The sequence below is a fragment of the Pelodiscus sinensis genome, chromosome 1 (assembly GCF_049634645.1).
Source record: "Pelodiscus sinensis isolate JC-2024 chromosome 1, ASM4963464v1, whole genome shotgun sequence".
In the NCBI taxonomy this organism is placed as follows: domain Eukaryota; kingdom Metazoa; phylum Chordata; order Testudines; family Trionychidae; genus Pelodiscus; species Pelodiscus sinensis.
This window is the reverse complement of record NC_134711.1, coordinates 9380163-9401391: the sequence shown is the minus strand read 5'-3', so window position 1 is coordinate 9401391 and position 21229 is coordinate 9380163. Positions and strand designations below refer to the sequence as shown.

The following is a 21229-nucleotide window of genomic DNA, read 5'->3' as shown; positions in this document are numbered from 1 at the left end:
TTGAAACCCTAATTGTTTGTGTGGCTGGAGAATTGCTGGGTAGTGAAGCTTGTGAAAGTGACCCTGAACAAGATGAAAATGCCTTGTCTAAGGTAGCTCAGGAAGATCAGCCACTGTGTGTGGACACTAACAGTTTATTTCCTGAGAGTGGCAATTTGTCTGTGAAGGAGGCTATCTCAGTTTCCTGGCGTGGGTCTGAAATCAGCCATGGGCACTGGAACAAAGGAGAGAATGTCTCCAGTTGCTTGTCTGTGTTGAGCAGCAGAAGTGTGTCTGTGGCGAAAACGTTTCTTTCCAATTCTTTGTGTGCGAAAGGTGCGCCTCAGCCTGTGTAGAGGATAATGCAACTCATAAGACTGCTAGCTGTGGGAGAGCGTGCCTTATTTTCTTTCTGTTATTTGGAAAAAATAATCCCTGTTTCTAATTTTGCAAGGTTGAAATCAGCCTTCAGAGCAGTTTCCAGCCAGGGATGAAGTTGGAAGTGGCCAACAAGAACAGTCCGGACACCTACTGGGTGGCTACAATCATTACAACTTGTGGGCAGCTCTTATTGCTACGTTATTGTGGCTATGGAGAGGATCGCAGGGCAGATTTCTGGTGTGATGTGATGACAGCCGACCTTCATCCAGTGGGCTGGTGTACACAGAATAACAAGGTGCTGATGCCTCCAGATGGTGAGTTCTGTGTTTTCTGGCGGGGTCATGGTCTAGTAAAGGGTTGGATTCCAAGCCTGCAATTAACCTGATCCAGGTCCTCAACTGTTGTTAACCTATGCACCTCTACTGAAGTCACTTTATACTGAGTGAGATGTTGGCCCCTAGGCTTCACTGTTGGATCCTGCTTGCCAAGAACTTGTGGGATCAGATCTTTGGAAAGGGATTGTTCAACCAATTGTAATAATAATAAATATAACAGTTTTGTAGGTGAAAGTGTGAGGAAGGGAATTTGTCCCTATATCACAAAACCACTGTACCCTGTTGGGAAAAATGTGCTTTGTACTTCTAGCAAGTACAAATTCTGATCTCACTTACACTCAGCCTGCATGGGGACTGCAGTAACTGAGGTCAGAATTTGGCCCTCATTCTACAAAACCTTTCAGGCCCTTTGTCGCCATGTTACAATCCTGACAGGCTTTGCGTTGGAAAGATCAGAAATCTTTCAGGGCAATGGGAACATTGAGTGAGTAAGGACAGCAAAATCTGGGCTTTCTCCATTAAGACCAGGTCTACGCTACGTGAGAAAGTCGACCTAAGATACTCAGTTCCAGTTACAAGAATAGGGTAGCTGGAGTTGTACTTATTGAATTTTTGCTGAGGAATTTCTTCTGGGAGAAACTCTCCCATTGACTCCCCTTACTCCTTGCGACCCTGTGGAGTGCCAGGGTTGATGGAGGCACCATCAGTGGTCGATTTATCCGGTCCTTACTAGACCCCCTAAATCGAACCCTGGAAAATCAATCTCTGGAGCATCAATCTTAGGGTAAGTGTAGACCTGGCCTAAGAGGTTACTCCACCTCCCTGGCTGTGGAGATCGCAAGATTCTGACCCATGATGGCTGTGATTTGTCTGTGCAGGTGAGACATTTGACTCAGTGGAACTCCATATTCCCTGCTTGTGGAGAACAGTATATGTGAACAGTGGTCCAAGGCAACAGTATTGTAAGGAAAGTAGTAAGCATGGCCAGTGGCTCTATGACATAGGTTGGCCATGCTCTTTCATGGAGAGTGCATAGTGTTCTGCAACAGCCCGTAGGCTATAGTTGCTTCCATGGAAACAGCTACCCATCTACTCTAGTTGGACAGAATACGTTGTTCTCACCACCCATCCATTTATGTTCACTGCACCATTCCAGTTCACTCAGTCATTGTGGGATGAAGGTTCCTATTTATAATGGCTACTCAGAAAGCTGATGCCTTATTTGCGGGTTGGGCATTTATTATGAGTGAGATATGGCATCCAATTGACCTGCAGCATCTCTTCAATGAGAGCTCTGCACTCTTGGGGTATGTCTACACTAGAGTATGTCTACACTACCCCGCTAGTTCGAACTAGCGGGGTAATGTAGGCATACCGCACTTGCAAATGAAGCCCGGGATTTGAATTTCCCGGGCTTCATTTGCATAAGCGGGACGCCGCCATTTTTAAAACCCCGCTTGTTTGAACCCCGTGCAGCACGGCTACACGGGGCACGAACTAGGTAGTTTGAACTAGGCTTCCTAGTTCGAACTACCGTTACTCCTCTACCCCTACAGAGTTAGTTCGAACTAATGGATGTTAGTTCGAACTAACTTTCATAGGCACTACACTAGCACTCCGCTAGTTCGAACTTAATTCGAATTAGCGGAGCGCTTAGTTCGAACTAGGTAATCCTCATTTTACGAGGATTAAGCCTAGTTCGAACTAGCTAGTTCGAATTAAGGGGTGTGTAGTCCCTTAATTTGAACTAGTGGGAGGGTAGCCCTCCCCAGGTTTCCCTGGTGGCCCCTCTGGCCAACACCAGGGAAACTCTATTGCCCCCCTCCCGGCCCCGGCCCCCTTAAAGGGGCACGGGCTGGCTACGGTGCCCATGCCAGGTGCAAGCCTGCCAGCACCCAGCCAGCAGACCCTGCACCTGGCACGGCTCGAGACAGCCACCCGATGCCCCCCAGCCCTCCTCCTCTTCCCGGGACCAGGCTGGCGGCTCCCGGGAGCTTGCCCGGGACCGCAAGAGGCGGGCACCCGCCTGGGCTAGTGCGGACATCGTGGACTTTGTTCACGATCTCCGCACTAGGCACAGGAAAGTGGCCGTCTAGGGCAGGAGAGCTGCCAGCCTGGCCACCCAGGAGCAGATGTGCATGAAAATCAAGGTGGTCCACTGAGACCCCCGACCCTGAGCCCTGAGCTTACAATGGCCATCCTGGGTCAGACCAAATTTCCATCTAGCCCAGTAGCCTGTCTTCCAACAGCGGCCAACCCTGGGGACCTTGGAGGGGATGGACCAAAGACAGTGACCAAGCCATTTGTCTCGTGCCATCCCACTCCAGCCTTCCACAAACCTTGGGCAGGGACACCGCTCCTACCCCCTGGCTATTAGCACTCCATGGACCCAACCTCCATGACTTGATCTCACGTCCCTTTAAGCTCTGTTCCAGTTCTAGCCTTCACATCCTCCTGCAGCAAGGAGTTCCACAGGTTGACTCTTTGCTTTGTGAAGGAGAACTTTCTGTTACTAGTTTGAAGCCTGCTACCCATTCCTTTCCTTTGGTGTCCTCTAGTCCTTCTTTATGGGAACTAATGAAGAACTTTTCTGTATGCACCCTCTCCACCCCATTCCTGCTTTTAGAGACCTCTATCCTGTCCCCCCTCCGTCTCCTCTTTTCTAAGCTGAAAAGTCCCAGTCTCTTTAGCCTCTCTTCATATGGGACCTGTTCCCAACCCCTGATCATTGTAGTTGCCCTCCCCTCTCCCAGCCTCTCTCTTCCCCTCTCCCACCTCCTTTTCCCAGTCTCCCCCAGTTTTGTTCAATAAAGATAGATTCCATTTTTGAACACAATTGTCCTTTATTTTGTACATCAAGAAGAGGGGCTAGGGAAGGGTAAGTGGAAGGAGGTGAGGGAGGAATGGGGTACGAGCCCCCGATGGGGAGGACTGGGCTGGCTCTGCAGGCTTCTGGGGGTGGAAGCTCTCCTGCAGCCCCCCAATTGCCCCCTCTCCCCAGATGGCAGCCTGTGGCAAGTGCAGCCGGTCTGATGGCTGAGTGCTGTGATGTGCCCAGGGTGGGCACTCTGGGCACTCCAAGCCAGCACTGGTTTGCAAGCGGGGCACCCCTGAGAACTGTCTGTCCGGGGTGGGGGTCCGGTCCCTTTAAGCGCAGCCCTCAGCTAGCCTGAGACAGCATCTCCACGCTCTAAGTCCTCTTCTGATGCCCTGCCGGCACTGCTTCCAGCCATCCTTAAGCCCGATTCAGGGTCCACTTAATGTGGACATGCTAGTTCGAATTAGCAAAACGCTAATTCGAACTAGTTTTTAGTTCTAGACGCGTTAGTTCGAATTAGCTTAGTTCGAATTAACTAATTCGAACTAAGTTAGTTCAAATTAGCGCTGTAGTGTAGACATACCCTTGAGCTCAGGATGAATTTGGCCTATTTCCTAGCACATTCAGAGGGCTGATCTGATTTGTAGCCCTCTTTGGACCCAATCTGACCTGACTGTGCCCCTTGAATAAAAAAAGAATTGATTGATAAAAACAAAAATAGAGCTCAATACTGGAACACAAATGTGATTGAAAGGTTTGTTAGCCAAGCAGTAATCAATCAGGCTGACTTGAAAGGAGCGAGATTTTTATTGGTCTCCTAATTTTTTATGTGGCTTTAAAAAAACCCCTCCTTTTTATTATGTGGCTTATAATCAATGTTGCAAGAATATATACAGTGCTGAAATGTAAATCATGAAATGCCACGGTTAAGGGGTAAGAGGATTTATCGACTGCTATAATAGAAAATAATGATTGTTTTATAACTGCAGGCACTTGCTCTTCAAGGAAGCATTAGCATCTATTTCTGGTCTTGGCTAGTTTCGCATGCACTGCTTAACTTGGGTGGCCAAATTCTGTGCTGATGTGGATACCCATGGATATAAAGAAGATGTCTGTGGATTCACAGGTCTCTAGTCATGTACCCCCTTTATACTTTCTGCAGGGCCAGGAAATGATTGAGGTTGTTTAGGGTGTAAATCAGGGCAGGTGCTGAATTCAGGCTGCTTGCTTGATAAAGTGCAATGAAAACTTTTGTTTCCATTGAATAAACAAACTTTAATGCACAGATGCTGAATAGCAACGTTGCAAAGTCTTATTTCCTTGGAATTTAGAAATGTAAATATTTTAGAGGAACTGGGCATTAGTAACTTAGGGTTAGCTGTACAATGGGACGTGGCTATTTTGCAGTGCTACGGGATTCAACACCTAACTCTTACATGTCCTGCTGCCCCGGCTCTCTATAAGAACAGGATTCTGCAAAGTCAGCAAGTAGCCAGGAGATAACGCTAAGGAGAGGGGTGGGCTTAGGACCTATATTCTCAAAGGTTCTTAGGTGCCAGAAGAGATGTAGAGACAGTCCCAGAACACCCAGTAAGCTGGACGTCAGGACACTGAGTTGGGAGGTGCAAGACTGGGAGCAAGTTCCTGCTTCAAATAAGTCATGGTGAGGATGCAAACCTGGGTCTCCCATGTAATTCTTCTCACCGTGAGGCTATTGGGGAGAATCACACTCACATCAACCATTCAGCCACCCAAAACCCCAGCTCTGTGCAGCCCCAGTTGTCTTGAGCATGACATTTACAAATTCCTTGTCAGATCAGGCCTTGGGAGTGATCTGAGTGGAGAATGTCCAATCGGTCAGGACTGAAGATTGAACTAGGGGGCTGAGCAGCTCCTCAAGAGCAGGACATGGGCAGGTTTGCACACATCCACTGGCAGAAACGTAGGCACCTCAGGCACCTTATTGGTGGAAATTTAGGCATCTAGGGACTTTAGGTGCTAGCAAATGAGAGCGTGGCTGAGGACCTAGGGTCATTTAGATTAGTTAGGTAGGCACCTAAGAAAAAGAGGCATGGTGCCTTTGTGGAGCTAGCCTTCAGGAGCCTAAGTCTTGTTAAAAGTGGTTGGACTGTAGGCTGCTAAGTGTCTAAGTCACTTAGGACTCAGGCTCCTAAATCACTTTAGTGTTTTGAAATTTTACCCGTTATCTATTGGGTTAAGTCCTGGGGCCATTACCTTTTATTTTTTTTTAACTTCACCCTGATCTTAGAAGAACATAAAAGGCCAAGTTTTTCGAAGAGCTCAGTTCCCATTTAGGCACCTTAATGAAGTGGCCAGGATTTTTAAAAAAATAGGCAGCTCCTTCTTCGTCCCATCGAGAACGCTGGGAGCTGCTGGGTGCAGAGCCCTTTTGAAGATCTGACCAGTAGTGTGTGCATAATTTTATGCATGTATTCCTGGGCCAAATCGTGCTTCTGCTTTAGCGCTTTGCTGGACCAGTGAGAGCATCTTCCTTACTTCATCAGTCTCCTATATAAGTGAGTGGGAGCTTTGGTTGGGTAAAGGCTGTAAGATAAGCCCATGTATTTGGTACAAGAGAAATTGCTGTTTTATATGATGTCCCTACAAATATTTTGTATTGTTAGCATCACACTCTGTTTCACCCTTGTGCCTTTACAAAAATTAAATAAAACTCCATATTTAATGAGAACAGCCATTATTTTAAGGGCCCATTCTGCACTCCTGGATCCTGCTACTTACGAAATGCAGGACCGGGCTGGCACTGGGAAGAGAAATGCAAACAGCAGGGCTGTGACCCAGCTATTTGCCATTAAGATTTGATTTCATTCAGCAGTCGATGGACTCTATTTAGTAAGCAAATCTGCAAAGATACACTTGTTAAACTGGCTGAACGACCGCACCGGGACTGCATTGTGTTCTGCTTACCAGATAGAACTGATCAGCGCACATCTCGCATGTAAAAGTAATGCCACCGCACAGCACCACAAAAGGCAAGAGGAGATTATGAATTCCATTAGAGGGGAAGAGAACGGGTTTGTTCAGCTTAGCAAATCAATAGGGCTTGATTTAATCTGCGGCACAGACAGTGCTTCCAAGGGGCAGCTGCCAAATAATGATGGTTTATGATCCCAATATAAGGAAGTAGTTTAATTTACCGACTGTTACATTATTACAGATTGGAGGTGTTAACTTTGCATCATAGTGCCCGGGAGTGTAATGTCAAGTCATGTTATGTCCTGCAGCGACATTACGAGGTGATGCGCTGGAACAGATTGTGTGGCAGAATGCCCCAGTTGGCAATAAAATGAGGTGACTTATGAACGGGAGGTTTGCACGTGTGCCTGACGTGTGCTGACTCGACTGGTTTTAGCATGCTCCCTGGAGCAATGGGGACGTAGCCGCAGGTGCAGTGACTTGGGCTAGCCATCCAAATGTGGGCTCAGGTGTTCTAGCAGGCTTGTGGTCTCTCCTGTATGCCCCATCCACAATGCTCTTTTTGGTGTGCAGGCTGGAGCAGAGCTAATGCGTTTCTATCTGCTTGGGTTGGGAGGCACGTACGTGTCCAGCTGCCATGTAGACAGAGCCTGAGTGTCCCTTCTACCCTCCCTACTCCTTCCTGCAGAAAATCAAAGGAGTAAAATTATAGTTACTTCCACTCCTGCCATTAATTATATTTTTCTCATTACAAATTGGTGTGTAATTTGAATTGCAAACTCAACTATCCTGGCAGAATGGCTCTGTTTACCATTCAAATCAAAATGAAAATGAATTTAAATTAATTAATGTATAACTCATTTGAATGAACCGATGTTTATTCATGAACTTGTGGAAGAAAGTGTGAAGATGTCCTTATGGTCTATAGTTACAGTACTGATCGGCTCTAAAGTCCCATCCTGGGACAGATTGTTTGTTATTGCAATTGAACCACGGGTTTAAACCAATGCAGTCGAATGCAAGTAAATGTCACTGCTTGTGGTTTTTACCCCTCTGCAGAAAGCCTGAGGAAATATGATTTGCATAGGGAACAATTGAATGCCAATTGTAAACAATAGATTTTGACTTTAGTGGAGTTAGACCATACATGGGTGGCACAGAGCCTAATCCTCAAGTCATGGGCAGCACAGTCTGTTGGGTTGTTCTGCAGCTGCACTTCCAGTCTCCAGCTTGGACTGAGGCCAAACCTCTGCTGTGATCACATGCTAGCAGCTGTGTGTGGGCCAGAGTGTGGATCTGCTTGGGCAGCAGATGGTCCTTGGGCCGCGAGTTTGAGGCCCCCCGGTGTAAGTTTGGGCTCAAGCCTGAGTCAGAGCCTCGGCTTCCATTGCAGTGTAAACTTACCTCAAACCTCCATTTCACTTTGGCCTATGTGGAACTCCTCTTCCCTTCCTGGATGGCTCATGGGCCACCGTCCTTTCCGCTGCAGAGCTACCATGGGTTTTCCAAGAGCCTAAGGTGAATTTATGCCCTGCAATGTAATAGTTGAGAGCATATCCTGGAATGTTTTCTGTAAAGTGACCAAAGAATTTGTGGCTTGCTGAACTTTCATTATGAAGTCTTGACTCGTGAAAAGAAAACAGGCCTCATCTCTCTCCTAGCCAGTGATCTCTGTGTGCTGTTTTCCTCCCTTGAGGACAACAGTTGGGTTCCTGAGCACATTTATCGTCATTTAGAAGCAACTTGCGCAGAACTTGACAAAGTGTCGTGGCTGCATCGTGTATCATGAAACGTGCAGAGAGCAGCAACGTCTTTTGACTGAAACCTGTTTTTTGTACAGATTGCAGATTTATAGATGAGCCAACAGAGCAGTCTCCCCTCTGGCATTATCTTAATGCATTCTGGGATGCCTTGAAGACACTGGAGGACGAGATTATTGTGTACACTTGTAATTGCCAGTGTAGTTTTGCCTTACCATTATTGCCAGTAACTTAAGGAGGGCTGGAGTCTCCTTCCCTGGTGTAAATCCATGAAATGAGCTTGATTCTGTTCTCGGTTACAGCTGTGTACATTGGAAGTAACACCAGTGAAATCAGGACTTTTAGAGGCATACACGAGGAGAACCAGGCCTGTATTCTGATATTGCAAGATGTTGATATAGGGTTGCAAAACCTGAGAAATAATCTCCCCCCCCCCCATTATAGTACATGTTGTACCTCCAAAATCCAGGACACTCTGGTCCGGCAACATCTGTGGTCTGGCAGGACCCTGGATGCTCCTAGAGGAACAGCTGAGCAGGACATCAGTTGGCAGCCCACCTGGGAGCAGCGTTGAACTGGGGCCAGAAGCCTCCAGCAGTTCCCTGCGGCTTCCCCAGCTGTGTGGGGCTGCATGGGGACAGGGACAGAGCCCTGCAGCTTTCCCTGGCTGCCCAGAGCCAAGGCTGGGGTTGTGCGAGGACGGGGCCAGAGCCCTGCAACTTCCCCTAGCTGTGCAGGGCCAGAGCCCCGCGGCTTCTTCAGGCTGCGCGGGGATGCGAATGGAGCCCCCTGGCCTCCCCCGGCTGTGTGAGGCCAGGGCCGGAGCCCTGCGGTTTCCCCCGGGCTGCACAAGGACGGGTCTGGAACCCAGTGGCTTTCCCCAGCTGCTTGGGACCAGGGCTGGGGCTGCATGGGGTTTGGGGGCAGAGCCCTAGCCCCGTGGCTGCTCCCGGCTGCACAGGACTGGCGTCCCACTGCAGGAGCCGGGCCTGTGCCACCCAGGGAGCCATCTGTAATTGAGCAAGCAGCACTGCCAGGTTGAGGCCGGGGGAGAGCGAGGGAGGGTTGCCTGCTGGGGCAGCCTGCCAGCACTAGATGACAGGCTTGGGGGCCATCATCAGGAGACCTCCCCTGGTCTGGCAAATTCTCTTGTTTGGGACCAGTTAGGTCCCGATGATGCCGGACCGGAGAGGTCCAACCTGTAGAATCAGTGTGATCATGTTAACACAGATGCTTGTGCTTCTGAGTAGGTTCAGCAAGCAGACTTTTCTGGCAAGACCCACTGGTGTGGGTAGAGCTAAAACTCAAAGGGCCGATCCTGAATGGTGCTGAGCCTCCTCAAACCCCAAATACTTCAGCGGGGGGACAGCAGTGCAGTGAAGCCCTGATCTGGAGACTTTTCCCCTGCCAGTCCCATAGTGGCAGGGACAGTGCCTCAGAGTGATGGGAGGGTGGAGCCAGATAAATGCTCCACCCCATCCCTCTCACACCAACACTATATACCCTCCCTCTCTGCACCCCCACCCCCAGTGTACTCCTGCATGCTTCCTCCGAGACCCGGATCCCATTCCCCAGCATGCTCTTGCACTCTGCCCTCCTCCCACCGCCACCACCAGTGCCAATGGCCTGGAAAATTCCATAATCCGGCATAGCCGATTTCCCAAGGCTGCTGGATTAAAGAGGTTCGAGTGTATTGTATCTTGATGTGTACGGGAAGGATCATTGGCAGAGGCATATGTTGCATACCATCGTTTCTCCTTAGCAGCACCACATTCTAGTCAGTCATTATGGAGCGGCACGTGCCTGACTGTTGTCTGTACAGTGGGTTGGGGGATGGCCGGCTATGTAGCTGCCTCCTTGCCCATGTCAGTGAGATTAGTTCTACTCCTCAGGAAGAACCATGTGACCCTCTGAAATGAATGATTTCCTTCGTGGATTGCAGTGGTTCTGAGCCACCAAGCTCATTTCTCAGAAAGCATAATCCTGGATGTTTTAAACCACAAGCAAGCTCCCCTCCTAACCTGTAAGACATCCCCAAAGGAAATTAAACTTTAACTGTGTTTGCAAGTTCATGTTGATGATCTATAGAGATCAAGTGTTTAGGGAATTCTGCTCTTGGTTATGCTGGACTGGAATAATTTAATTGAGGCAACTTTGGATTTATGCTGGGATAATGGAAAGCAGAATTTGCCCCAGTTTTGCACGTGAATTCTTGTGCAAAGGTGCAATTACTTGCTGAGGTTGAGGGTCTAGATTCTTTTGGTGGTGCAAATCAACAGAGATTAAGGAAATCAATTCCAGTTTACACCAGCTGTTACCTGGGCCCTTGAACTGTAAAATGAAACACTTATTTTGGCAAATCACAGCACTCAGTACTGGGGCTAGTGTGAAAGAATTACACATCCTTTTATCTTCCCTTTTATCTTCCTAAATCCTTGTTGGCTTATCCTATTAAAGCTGATTTTAGATTCCCCTAATGTTAATAGATTCTAGGATTGCTTCTTTTAAACTCTGTAAATGGCTTTCTTAGTAAAATGTATTTAGATGTGGTCTTAGAGTTGATGTCAGCTGAGTATTAATTATGCAGGAATGATGTTAACATAACAGCTAGTCAGCAAATAAACACCAATTAAATATTCTATTAGCAGAGTAGGCAGCCTTATGCATTGGCACAGAATGATTAGCAGATTACTCTTAACGACCTTTTAAAAGGTAGCACTTTTCCCCTAAATGTGGTGCACTTGAAGTGAAGGAAAAAACCCCACTTTGCTGGAAAACACTGGGCTGAAAGTCACTGCAGTGTGAATTGTTTCAGTTGTTTATGGCCCCAGTGGTGCCATTCAGCAACTAGGGATTGCTGGAGCACATCACATGCCAGCTACTTGCCCATCCCAATTCCCAACATGTGTGCAGGGGGCACTCCAAAGGGACCTTTTACGTTGGAAGACACCAAATTTACATCCATTGTGTGGCACTGTGATATTGCTGATGTTGCATTGAAGGGCCTGGTCTAACATGGATACTATTACAATTATTTAGGATAGACTTAAGAACATAAGAATGGCCATACTGGGACAGACCAACGGTCCATCTAGCTAGTATCCTGTCTTTCAACAGTGTCCAATGCCAGATTCCCCAGAGGGAGTGAACAGAACAGGTGATCATCAGGTGATCCCACCCGTCACCCATTTCCAGCCTCTGACAAACAGAGACACGGGACACCTTCCTACCCATTCTGGCTAATAAGTATTGATGGACCTAACCTTCATGAATCTATCTAGTTCTTTTTTGAACCCTATTAAAGTCCTGTCTTCATAACATCCTCTGGCAAGGAGTTCCACAGGTTGATTGTGCACTGTGTGAAGAAATACTTCCTTTTGTTTGTTTTAAATCAGCGAGGGTATGTCTACACTACAGCACTAATTCGAACTAACTTAATTCGAATTAGTTAATTCGAACTAAGCTAATTCGAACTAGTGCATCTAGACCTAAAAACTAGTTCGAATTAGCATTTTGCTAATTCGAACTAGCATGTCCACATTGAGTGGACCCTGAACCGAGGTTAAGGATGGCCAGAAGCAGTGCCGGCAGGGCATCAGATTAGGACTTAGAGCGTGGAGCTGCTGTCTCAGCCTAGCCGAGGGCTGTACTTAAAGGGACCCGACCCCCACCCCGGACAGACAGTTCTCAGGGGTTCCCCGCTCGCTTGTCTAACTCGATAAGGGACAGCAAAGCAGTCCTGGCTTGGAGTTCCCTGAATGCCCACACTCAGCACATCACAGCACTCGGCCATCAGCTCGGCTGCACTTGCCGCAGGCTGCCATCCGGGGGGGGGAGGGTCAATCGGGGGGCTGCAGACAGCTTCCACCCCAAGGAGCCCGCAGAGCCACCCCAGTCCTCCCCGTCGGGGGCTCATACCCCATTCCTCCCTCACCTCCTTCTACTTACCCCTCCCTAGCCCCCCTTCCTGATGTAAAAAATAAAGGACACGTGTTCAAAAATAGAAACTCTCTTTATTTAACAAAACTGAGGTGGGTGGGATTAACCTCTGGGGAGACTGGGAAAAGGAGGTGGGAGAGGGGAAGAGAGGGTGGGAGAGGGGAAGGAGAAACCTGGGAGGAGGGAGCTGGAAGGGGGAAGCCAGGGGAAGAAGGAGGAGGGGAAGTATCAAACTATGGTACGCCATATCTTCAGTACTGTGTACAGATGTGGTCTCCTTACCCCAGAAAAGATGTTTTGGCCTTGGAAAAGGTTCAGAAAAGGGAAACTAAAATGATCAGGGGTTTGGAGCAGGTCCCATATGAAGAGAGGCTAAAGAGACAGGGACTTTTCAGCTTAGAAAAGATGAGACTGAGGGGGGATATGATAGAGGTGTATAAAATCATGAGTGGTGTGGCGAGGGTGCATAAAGAAAAGTTCTTCATTAGTTCCCATAATAGAAGGACTAAAGGACACCAAATGAAATGAATGGGTAGCAGGCTTCAAACTAATAACAGAAAGTTCTTCTTCACAAAGCAAATAGTCAACCTGTGGAACTCCTTGCCGCAGGAGGCTGTGAAGGCTAGAACTATAACTGAGTTTAAAGAGAAGTTAGATAAAGTCATGGAGGTTGGGTCCATGGAGTGCTGTTAGCCAGGGGGTAGAAATGGTGTCCCTGGCCTCTGTTTGTGGAAGGCTGGAGATGGATGGCACGAGACAAATGGCTTGGTCATTGTCTTCGGTCCATATCCTCCAGGGTACCTAGTGTGGGCCGCTGTCGGCAGACAGGCTACTGGGCTAGATGGACCTTTGGTCTGACCCAGTACAGCTGTTCTTATGTTTTTATGTTCTAAGCTCAGGGCTCAGTGTCAGGGGTCTCACTGGACCACCTTGATTTTCATGCAAACCTGCTCCTGGTCGTGGATGAGGTCCACGATGTCCGCACAAGACCAGGCGGGCGCTCGCCTCTTGCGGCCCTGGGCAGGCTCTTGGGAGCCGCCAGCCTGGTCCTGGGAAGAGGCGGAGGGCTGGGTGGCAGCGGGTGGTTGGCTCGTGCCGTGCCAGGTGCAGGGTCTGCTGGCTGGGTGCTGGCAGGCTTGCACCTGGCATGGGCACCGTAGCCAGACTGTGCCCCTTTAAGGGCTCCGGGGCCGGGAGGGGGGCAGACAAGTTTTCCTGGTGGTGCCCAGAGTGGCCACCAGGGCAAGCTGGGGAGGGCTAGCCTCCCACTAGTTCGAATTAAGTGGCTACACAGCCCTTAATTCGAACTAGTTAATTCGAACTAGGCGTTAGTCCTCGTAGAATGAGGTTTACCTAGTTCGAATTAAGTGCTCCGCTAGTTCAAATTAAGTTCGAACTAGCGGTTTGTATGTGTAGTGCCTATGAAAGTTAATTCGAACTAACTTCTGTTAGTTCGAATTAACTTTGTAGTGTAGACATACCCCTACTTATTCATTTAATTTGGTGACCTCCTAGGGTATGTCTACACTACCCTCCTAGTTCGAACTAGGAGGGTAATGTAGGCATACCGCACTTGCAAATGAAGCCCGGGATTTGAATTTCTCGGGCTTCATTTGCATAAACCGGGCGCCGCCATTTTTAAATCCCGGCTCATTCGAACCCCGTGCCGCGCGGCTACACGCGGCACGGACTAGGTAGTTCGGACTAGGCTTCCTAGTCCGAACTACCGTTACTCCTCGTGGAGTACTCCTCCTTCTTTATATCTGTCATGATTTTATTTTTGTAATTGTTTAAACTGCTTGACACGACCCCTAATATGGACACAGTTATACCTATGTAGTTAAAACAGTCTGTCTTCTGTAGGTACAGAAGGCCACAGTGTAAATGAGAAGCAGACACAGTGTGATAACCTGACAAGCATCAAGCCTCATATAAATAGCCTGGAGGAAGACAAAAAAATTGTGGTATATGACAAGTTATTAATATATAATGGTTGGATCCAATAGCGTGCACCTTTGAAAAAGATTTAATGAATAAATATTTCATGCCCACATGGTGCTTTTTCAGCAGAGCATGATTTAGGTAAAAAGCAATAAGCAAAGAACCTCCTTCAGGGTTTGTTTAGGATCTTAAATTAAACTAATTTAATCAACTTTTTCAGTCAAGCTTGATATTAGTTCATTTCTGTACACAGTGCTGTATTCTGATCTGGTTCTTTCTTTTCCCCCCTTGTTTGGAAGATTTCGGTAAAATTATTCATTTAATACAGTATAGTATGAGTCACTGTTTGATGAGACAGGTAACATGGGTCAGATTTTCCCTTCCCATACCACTCATGCTACGTCTACACTGGCAGCTTCTTGCGGAAGAACAGTTGTTCTTCCGCAAAAACTTGCTGGCTGTCTACACTGTATGAGCGTTCTTCCAGAAGTACATTTACAGTATAGCGTTGTAAAACAGGGCTTCTTCCAGAAGAGTTATTCCTCTCCCCATGAGGAATAAGCCCTCTTGTGCAAGAGCTCTTCCACAAGAGGGCAGTATAGACAGGCAACATGAATTTCTTGCACAAGAAGCCCCTATGGTTAAAATGGCCATCAAAGCTTTCTTGCAGAAGAGAGTATCTACACTGGCATGGATGCTCTTGTGCAAAAGCACATGGCAGTGTAGACGCTCTCTTGTGGAAGAGTTTTTGCACAAGAACTCTTCCGCAAAAGGGTTCTTGCACAAGAAGCTGCCAGTGTAGACGTAGAGTCTACCACAAGTTGGGCTAACCTCAAGACCATCTTTCCTCTGTTCATTTGTTAGGCTAATATTTATGGTATGTTGCTTTCAAAAGATTCTTAGGGAACTACAGATCATAGCGACACATTTCTCCGTTGTTCATCCACACTAAAGTTTCTCTTTTAAAAAAATAGTGTGTATATATTGTTTGTTGGGTGGTGTTTGACAGGAGGAAAGTCCCCTGCAACTGAATTGAATATGTTAATATCTGGGAATAGCACAGTTACTAAGAGTGGCCAGAAATGGACTTGTTGAAATTCCCAAGTCCTGTTGACTAAAGAACATCACTCAACAGAGAGTCCTTGACAAGACTCTAAGCTACGTCTACACTGGCAGCTTCTTGCTCAAGAACTCTTTTGTGGAAGAGTTCTTGTGCAAAAACTCTTCCAGAAGAGAGTGTCTACACTGGCATGTGCTTTTGCACAAGAGATGTGCTTTTGCGCAAGAGCATCCATGCCAGTGTAGACGCTCTCTTGCGCAAGAAAGCTCTGATGGCCATTTTAACCATAGGGCTTTCTTGTGCAAGAAATTCATGTTGCCTGTCTACACTGGCCTCTTGCACAAGAACAGTTGTGCAGAAGGGCTTATTCCTAAGTGGGAGCATCAGAGTTTCTGGCGCAAGAAGCCCTGATTTCATTTATTAGAACGTCAGTTTACTTGCGCAAGAACATGTGGCCAGTGTAGACAGGCAGCAAGTTTTTGCGCAAGAGCGGCCGCTTTTGCACAAGATCGCGCCAGTGTAGACACAGCCTAACTGTTTTCCAGGATGGAGTAACAGGGTTTAAAGTTAGCGGTTGAGACCCTGAAGTTTCAGCGTATGTTTCCAACAATGCTAGTCACAGTGAAGGGGATACTGGCAGTGGAATTAGTATGACTAGACAGTTTGTTCCCTAAATGAAAGATACAAGTTATATTATCTGCTGTATATTTTAGAGAGTTTGTCTTTCAAGAACTCCTTCTAAATGGTAAGAGCTAGGACCAGTAAATTCGGCATACAGTTTTCTCTTATCATAACTTAAAGCAAAGTAAGGGTTTGGTTGTATCAGGAAAATGGGATTGCGTCTCATAAAACCAAACAGAAAAGGTACAGAATCATCAGGCAGGTGAAAGGGGCTGTCTGGGGGCACCCCCCTCCATCTGGGACAGTCCCATTCCTGAAGCTTTCCCCCCCCCCCCAGGTGTTCTCCTCCCACATTCAGACTGGAGCATTGCTGTCTGATCCCTTCATCACTGTCAGGGAGTGAGGGGAAAGTGCACATAATCGAGTTAAGATTAGAGGATTGGGCCAAAAGAATCTGATGAGGTTCAACAAGGACAAGTGTAGAGTCTTGCACTTGGGATGGAAGAATCAAGGCTGGGGACCGACTGGCTAAATAGCAGTTCTGCAGAAAAGGACCTGGGGGTTACAGTGGATGAGAAGCTGGATATGAGTCAACAGTGTGCCCTTGTAGCCAAGAAGGCTAACGGCATATTAGGGTGCATTAGGAGGAGCATTGCCAGCAGATCCAGAGAAGTGATTATTCCCCTTTATTTGGCTCTGGTGAGGCCACATTTGGAGTATTGTGTCCAGTTCTGGGGCCCCCCACTATAGAAAGGATGTGGACGCACTGGAGAGGGTCCCGCGGTGGGCGACCAAAATGATTAGGGGGCTGGAGAGCATGACCTATGAGGAGAGATTAAGGGATTAAGACCTATGAGGAGAGATTAAGGAATTTGGGTTTGTTTAGTCTGCAGAATAGAAGAGTGAGGGGGGATTTGATAGCAGCCTTCAACTTCCTGAAGGGAGGTTCCAAAGAGGACTGAGAAAGGCTGTTCACAGTAGTGATGGATAGTAGAATAAGGAGCATTGGTCTCAAGTTACAGTGAGAGAGGTCTAGGTTGGATATTAGGAAAAACTATTTCACTAGAAGGGTGGTGAAGCACTGGAATGGATTACCTAGGGAGGTGGTGGATCTGCATCCCTAGTGGTTTTTAAGTCTCGGCTTGATAAAGCCCTGGCTGGGTTGATTTAGTTGGGATTGGTCCTGCCTTGGGCAGGGGGCTGGACTTGATGACCTCCTGAGGTGTCTTCCAGCTCTATGATTCTATGACTTCTGTGACCCAAGCAACGCCAGGTAAATGTTCCAGTAGGAACATATGATAAGAATGCCTACTTCCAAACACGCAGAAGCTCTGTCCCTCCACATCGGGCATTCCTCTGTAGCAAGCAAGAGGGTCAGAGTCTCTCTTGCTCGCATGCCTGTCCCAACCCTGCCCCTCACTGACCTCTCCCTTACACATGCATGTCCAGTCTCTTCAACCCCACTGATTATTTATGTCTCCACAAGCTGCACTGAGCTGCCAAAGAGGGGTGACTAACCACTCTTGTGACTTCCCTTTGCTTCCCCTCTGAAGTCATTTTTCTGCGGGGAAGCAAAGAAATCTGTAGAGAACATGAATTCTGTGCTTGTGCAATGCATGGAATCCTCCCAGGAATATTATTTAGGTGCCTAGATATGTATTTGGGAGCTGAGCTTTAGACAGCTGTTTTTTCAACACATTGGCCTAGGTCTGTTTTTTTAAGTTGCCCTTTGACATCCTCCATGTATTCAGAGCAAAACAATAGTAAATAACAGGTAATGATGACAGTAATACCTTGCTCTTATATAGCACTTTTCATCTGGAGATCTCAAAATGAATACTGCATGTAGATGTGGTTACCTCATCTCAAAAAGATATATTGGTATTGGAAAAGGTTCAGAAAAGGGCAACAAAAATGATTAGGGGTTTGGAATGGGTCCCATATAAAGAGAGATTAAAATGACTTGGACTTTTCAGTTTAGAAAAGAGGAGACTGGGGGGGGGGGCTATGATAGAGGTCTATAAAATAATGACTGGTGTGGAAAAAGTGAATAAGGAAAAGTTATTTACTTATTCCCACAATATAAGAACAAAAGGAAGTTTTTCTTCACTCAGTGCACAGTCAACTTGTGGAACTCCTTGTCTGAGGATGTGGCGAAGGCTAGGACTTTAACAGAGTTCAAAAAAGAGCTAGATAGATTCATGGAGGTTAGGTCCATCAATGGCTATTAGCCAGGATGAGTAGGAATGATGTCTCTAGCCTCTGTTTGTCAGGAAATGGGTGACAGGAGAGGGATCACATGAGGATTACATGTTGTGCTCCTTCCCTCTGGGGCATCTGGTATTGGCCACTGTTGGCAGATGGACCATTGGTCTGACCCAGTATGGCCATTCTTATGTTTTTATATTCTTATGTAAAGTGCTTTACAAAGAAGAATCAGTATCATTATCCACCTTCTAGAAATGGGGAAACTGAGGCAGAAAGGAGGCCTAAATTCGCTGAGCAGTTTTGTGGCAAAGTTGGGAATACAAGCCAGGTTTCAGGTTGTGTGTGGAAAATGTATTCTGTAGGCATGGAGCTGAGCTGTACATTTGGGGTCCCCAGGCGTACCTGAACTCTTCCAAAGTCTGGGAGTGATTTTTGATCCTGGGATTTATAGCTTAAGCCCATTTCTAGTGTCAAGAGCGGAAAATAAACATTGAGCTAGCACAAAAGGTGACTTGACAGACTATATCTTTGGTGATATAATGATGATTGAGAATGTGTACCCTGCAAGTAGAATATAAGGTGTCTCCTGGGACCTGGCTGTGCCCTCAGTTTCAGAGAGGATGTGTGATAAATAGTCATAAGGCCTTCCAAGTTCTGATTTGTGTTGCTTACATCACACGGCCATGAGACACTAAAATGATTTAAAAGGGACTTGATCATTAGATACCAGGCTGTAGAATTCAGGTTAATCACAGACTATACTCCAAAATGAGGTTTTTCACATATTTCTAATTTTACAGAGGGTCAAGAAAAGGTAATGAAACCAGGCTTATTAGTTATTTGCTTAATGATGATGTGGAGAAGCCATAGTTTAGGATTAGATCATGGAATAGGAAGTAAAAATTCAGCTCCTGGCTCTGCTAGTGACTTACTGCATTAACTCTGTGAGGGAGCTAGTTTATATCATCTCTCTTTTACAGATGGGGAAACTGAGTCATGGAGCAGTTGAAACTTAATTTTTTCCAAAGAGTTTCCTCTAATTATGGGTTCCTCAGTTTTGGGGTGCCCAGTCTGAGGGTGCATCTACACTGTACCATTATTTCGATGATAATAATTAGCGTTATTTTGAAATAACAATGTGAGTGTCTACACAGCTATTCCATTATTTCGAAATAAATTTACTGAGCAGTTTAGTGGCAAAGTTGGGAATACAAACCAGGTCTCCGGTTATGTGTGGAAAACGTATTTTGTAGGCATGGAGCTGAGCTGTAAATTTGGGGTCCCCAGGCGTACCTGAATTCTTCCACAGTTTGGGAGTGATTTTTTTATCCCAATTATTTTGTAATTTCAAAATACCAGATGGCTTATTTTGAAATCTGTAAATCTCATTCTATGAAGAATAATGCATATTCCGAAATAGCTATTTTGAAATAAGGTGCGTGTAGATGCTCCACTGCTATTTCGAAATAGCTCCTCACAAGGGCCATTCTAAGGTATTCCTCCCCAGTGCCACCTGGGACTCTAAACTGAGATAGTGTGTCTACATTAGGGGATCCTGCCTTGGACTAATTTTGAGGCTTCCCTGCAGTGTACACATGCTATTTCAAAATAAGGTATTTTGGAATAACTATTCTGGAATAGCTTGTTTTTAAATAAGCGTGCAGGGTAGATGTACCCTGAGACACCAAGGAGGAAATTTTCAGAAACCAGAGCTGTGGGTGCTTTTATAACCCCTTGTGAGTGCATTACAAGTTCTGCCAGGGTATAAGTTGTTACAGCCCCCACCTACAGAGTTTTGAGTATAAGCCATTGCAATTTCTGGCTTTAACTCAGGAGATCCCATCTTCAGTCACTGACATGTCAGCCAGGAGGTTAAGCATCACATTTGCATCTCTGAAAGTTATGCTCTCGGTGTCTCAGATGAGGTACCTGAAGATCATGTGTGCTTTCATCTGGAGTGACTCGTGCCTTGGGTCACATAAGTCGGTAGCAGAACCAGAATCCTCTGCATTGAGTTGTGGTCCCGCTGTCATTCAAACCGGAATTTATGCAGGGAAGTCCTCTGGCCAGTATCCTTCAGAAGGTCAGATTAATAGATCACAGCTGTCCCTTCTGGCTTTATAAGCGTGAAACTAGACTTGATGAACAAGTCAATGGCAAAACTCTTTCAATTCGGTGAAGCCATGATTTCACCATGTGACTGTAGATTTTACTATACTGTAACTACATTTACTTCACTGCATCCACGCGAGGTTCACACAGGTTGTAGCCAAGAGCAGAATCTGGCACTTGGGATTTTGTTTGAGCATGACAGGTTTCTTTCTCTTTTAGAGTGTGTGTGTTTGTGTGTATGTATGTGTACACTTGTACCACAATATCATCACATACACCCTAAACAGAAAACTCAGCTTGTATTTTTCATGGAGCAGCCTTATGTCTGCAAATACAAGAGAACAGGTAATCAACTAGAATATGACAGTATGTTCATGCCTTTGGAAGATCTTTTGTGTCACTGAGGAAAATGCCAAGAGGCAGCTCTCCTGAGTGCCCCAGGGCAGTATAATGGAGCTGTTGCTGTTATTTAATGTTACCTAATCTGTATGACGATGATTAAATATTGTCTGCCAAATGATGTTGTTGTAGCACCAGGCCCATGCTTCAGGCTCTTTCTTTCTCCTACAGATGAAATGAACATTGATGCACTGAGGGCAGGGCCAGATAGACAGTATCTTCTATAAAAGTCCAACACGGCCAGTGCATTAGGTGCTTCCTTTGGCAAGTGCTCTGAGGTTTTGAGGGCTCTCTGCTGACCGGTAGGGAGAGGCCGGTCATTTTCAGCAGGGACTTTCCTCTCTATTGATCATAACCAACCTACTTAAAATTGAAAGCCCGTCCCCAAACCAAAAAGGGGCTCAATGGTGTGCAAAATACATCAGTGTGATGAAGAGTCCTGTGATTGTAGCACATAAAAGTTGGGTGAGTTTGTAAACACTGGAATTGGAAAAGGCTCATTAGGGGATCCTGCCCATGTCCCTGCAATTGCTACATTGTTCCCTACAGTATATTTTACCTGGGTTTTACCCATCTGATTTTAAAAGTTTCACTTAATGTAGCTTTTGCTGTCTCCCCTGGTGGAGACCAGTTTAAGTCTGATGACAGGCAGGCAATTGAAACAGGAAGGGGTGCTCTCACAGCAACAGGCAGAGAGGGGAGGGAGTTTTGGGGGAATGTT

At 46.5% G+C, this 21229-nt stretch overlaps 1 protein-coding gene across 7 annotated transcripts in view; it reads left to right on the top strand.

Moving 5' to 3' along the window:
* Nucleotides 1-21229, top strand: part of SFMBT2 (Scm like with four mbt domains 2) — a 209178-nt gene that overhangs the window by 55694 nt on the left and 132255 nt on the right. For 6 of the 7 annotated variants that reach the window (XR_012903105.1, XM_075925991.1, XM_075925987.1 and 3 more), the window contains one exon: nucleotides 434-674. Coding sequence is in view for 5 of the 7 variants with exons in the window: in XM_075925987.1 (XP_075782102.1) it covers nucleotides 434-674 (241 nt within the window). In the remaining 2 variants the exon portion in view is untranslated. Of the gene's footprint in view, nucleotides 1-433; nucleotides 675-21229 lie in introns of those variants that run through there. The other variant, XM_075925993.1, reaches the window with a different exon arrangement.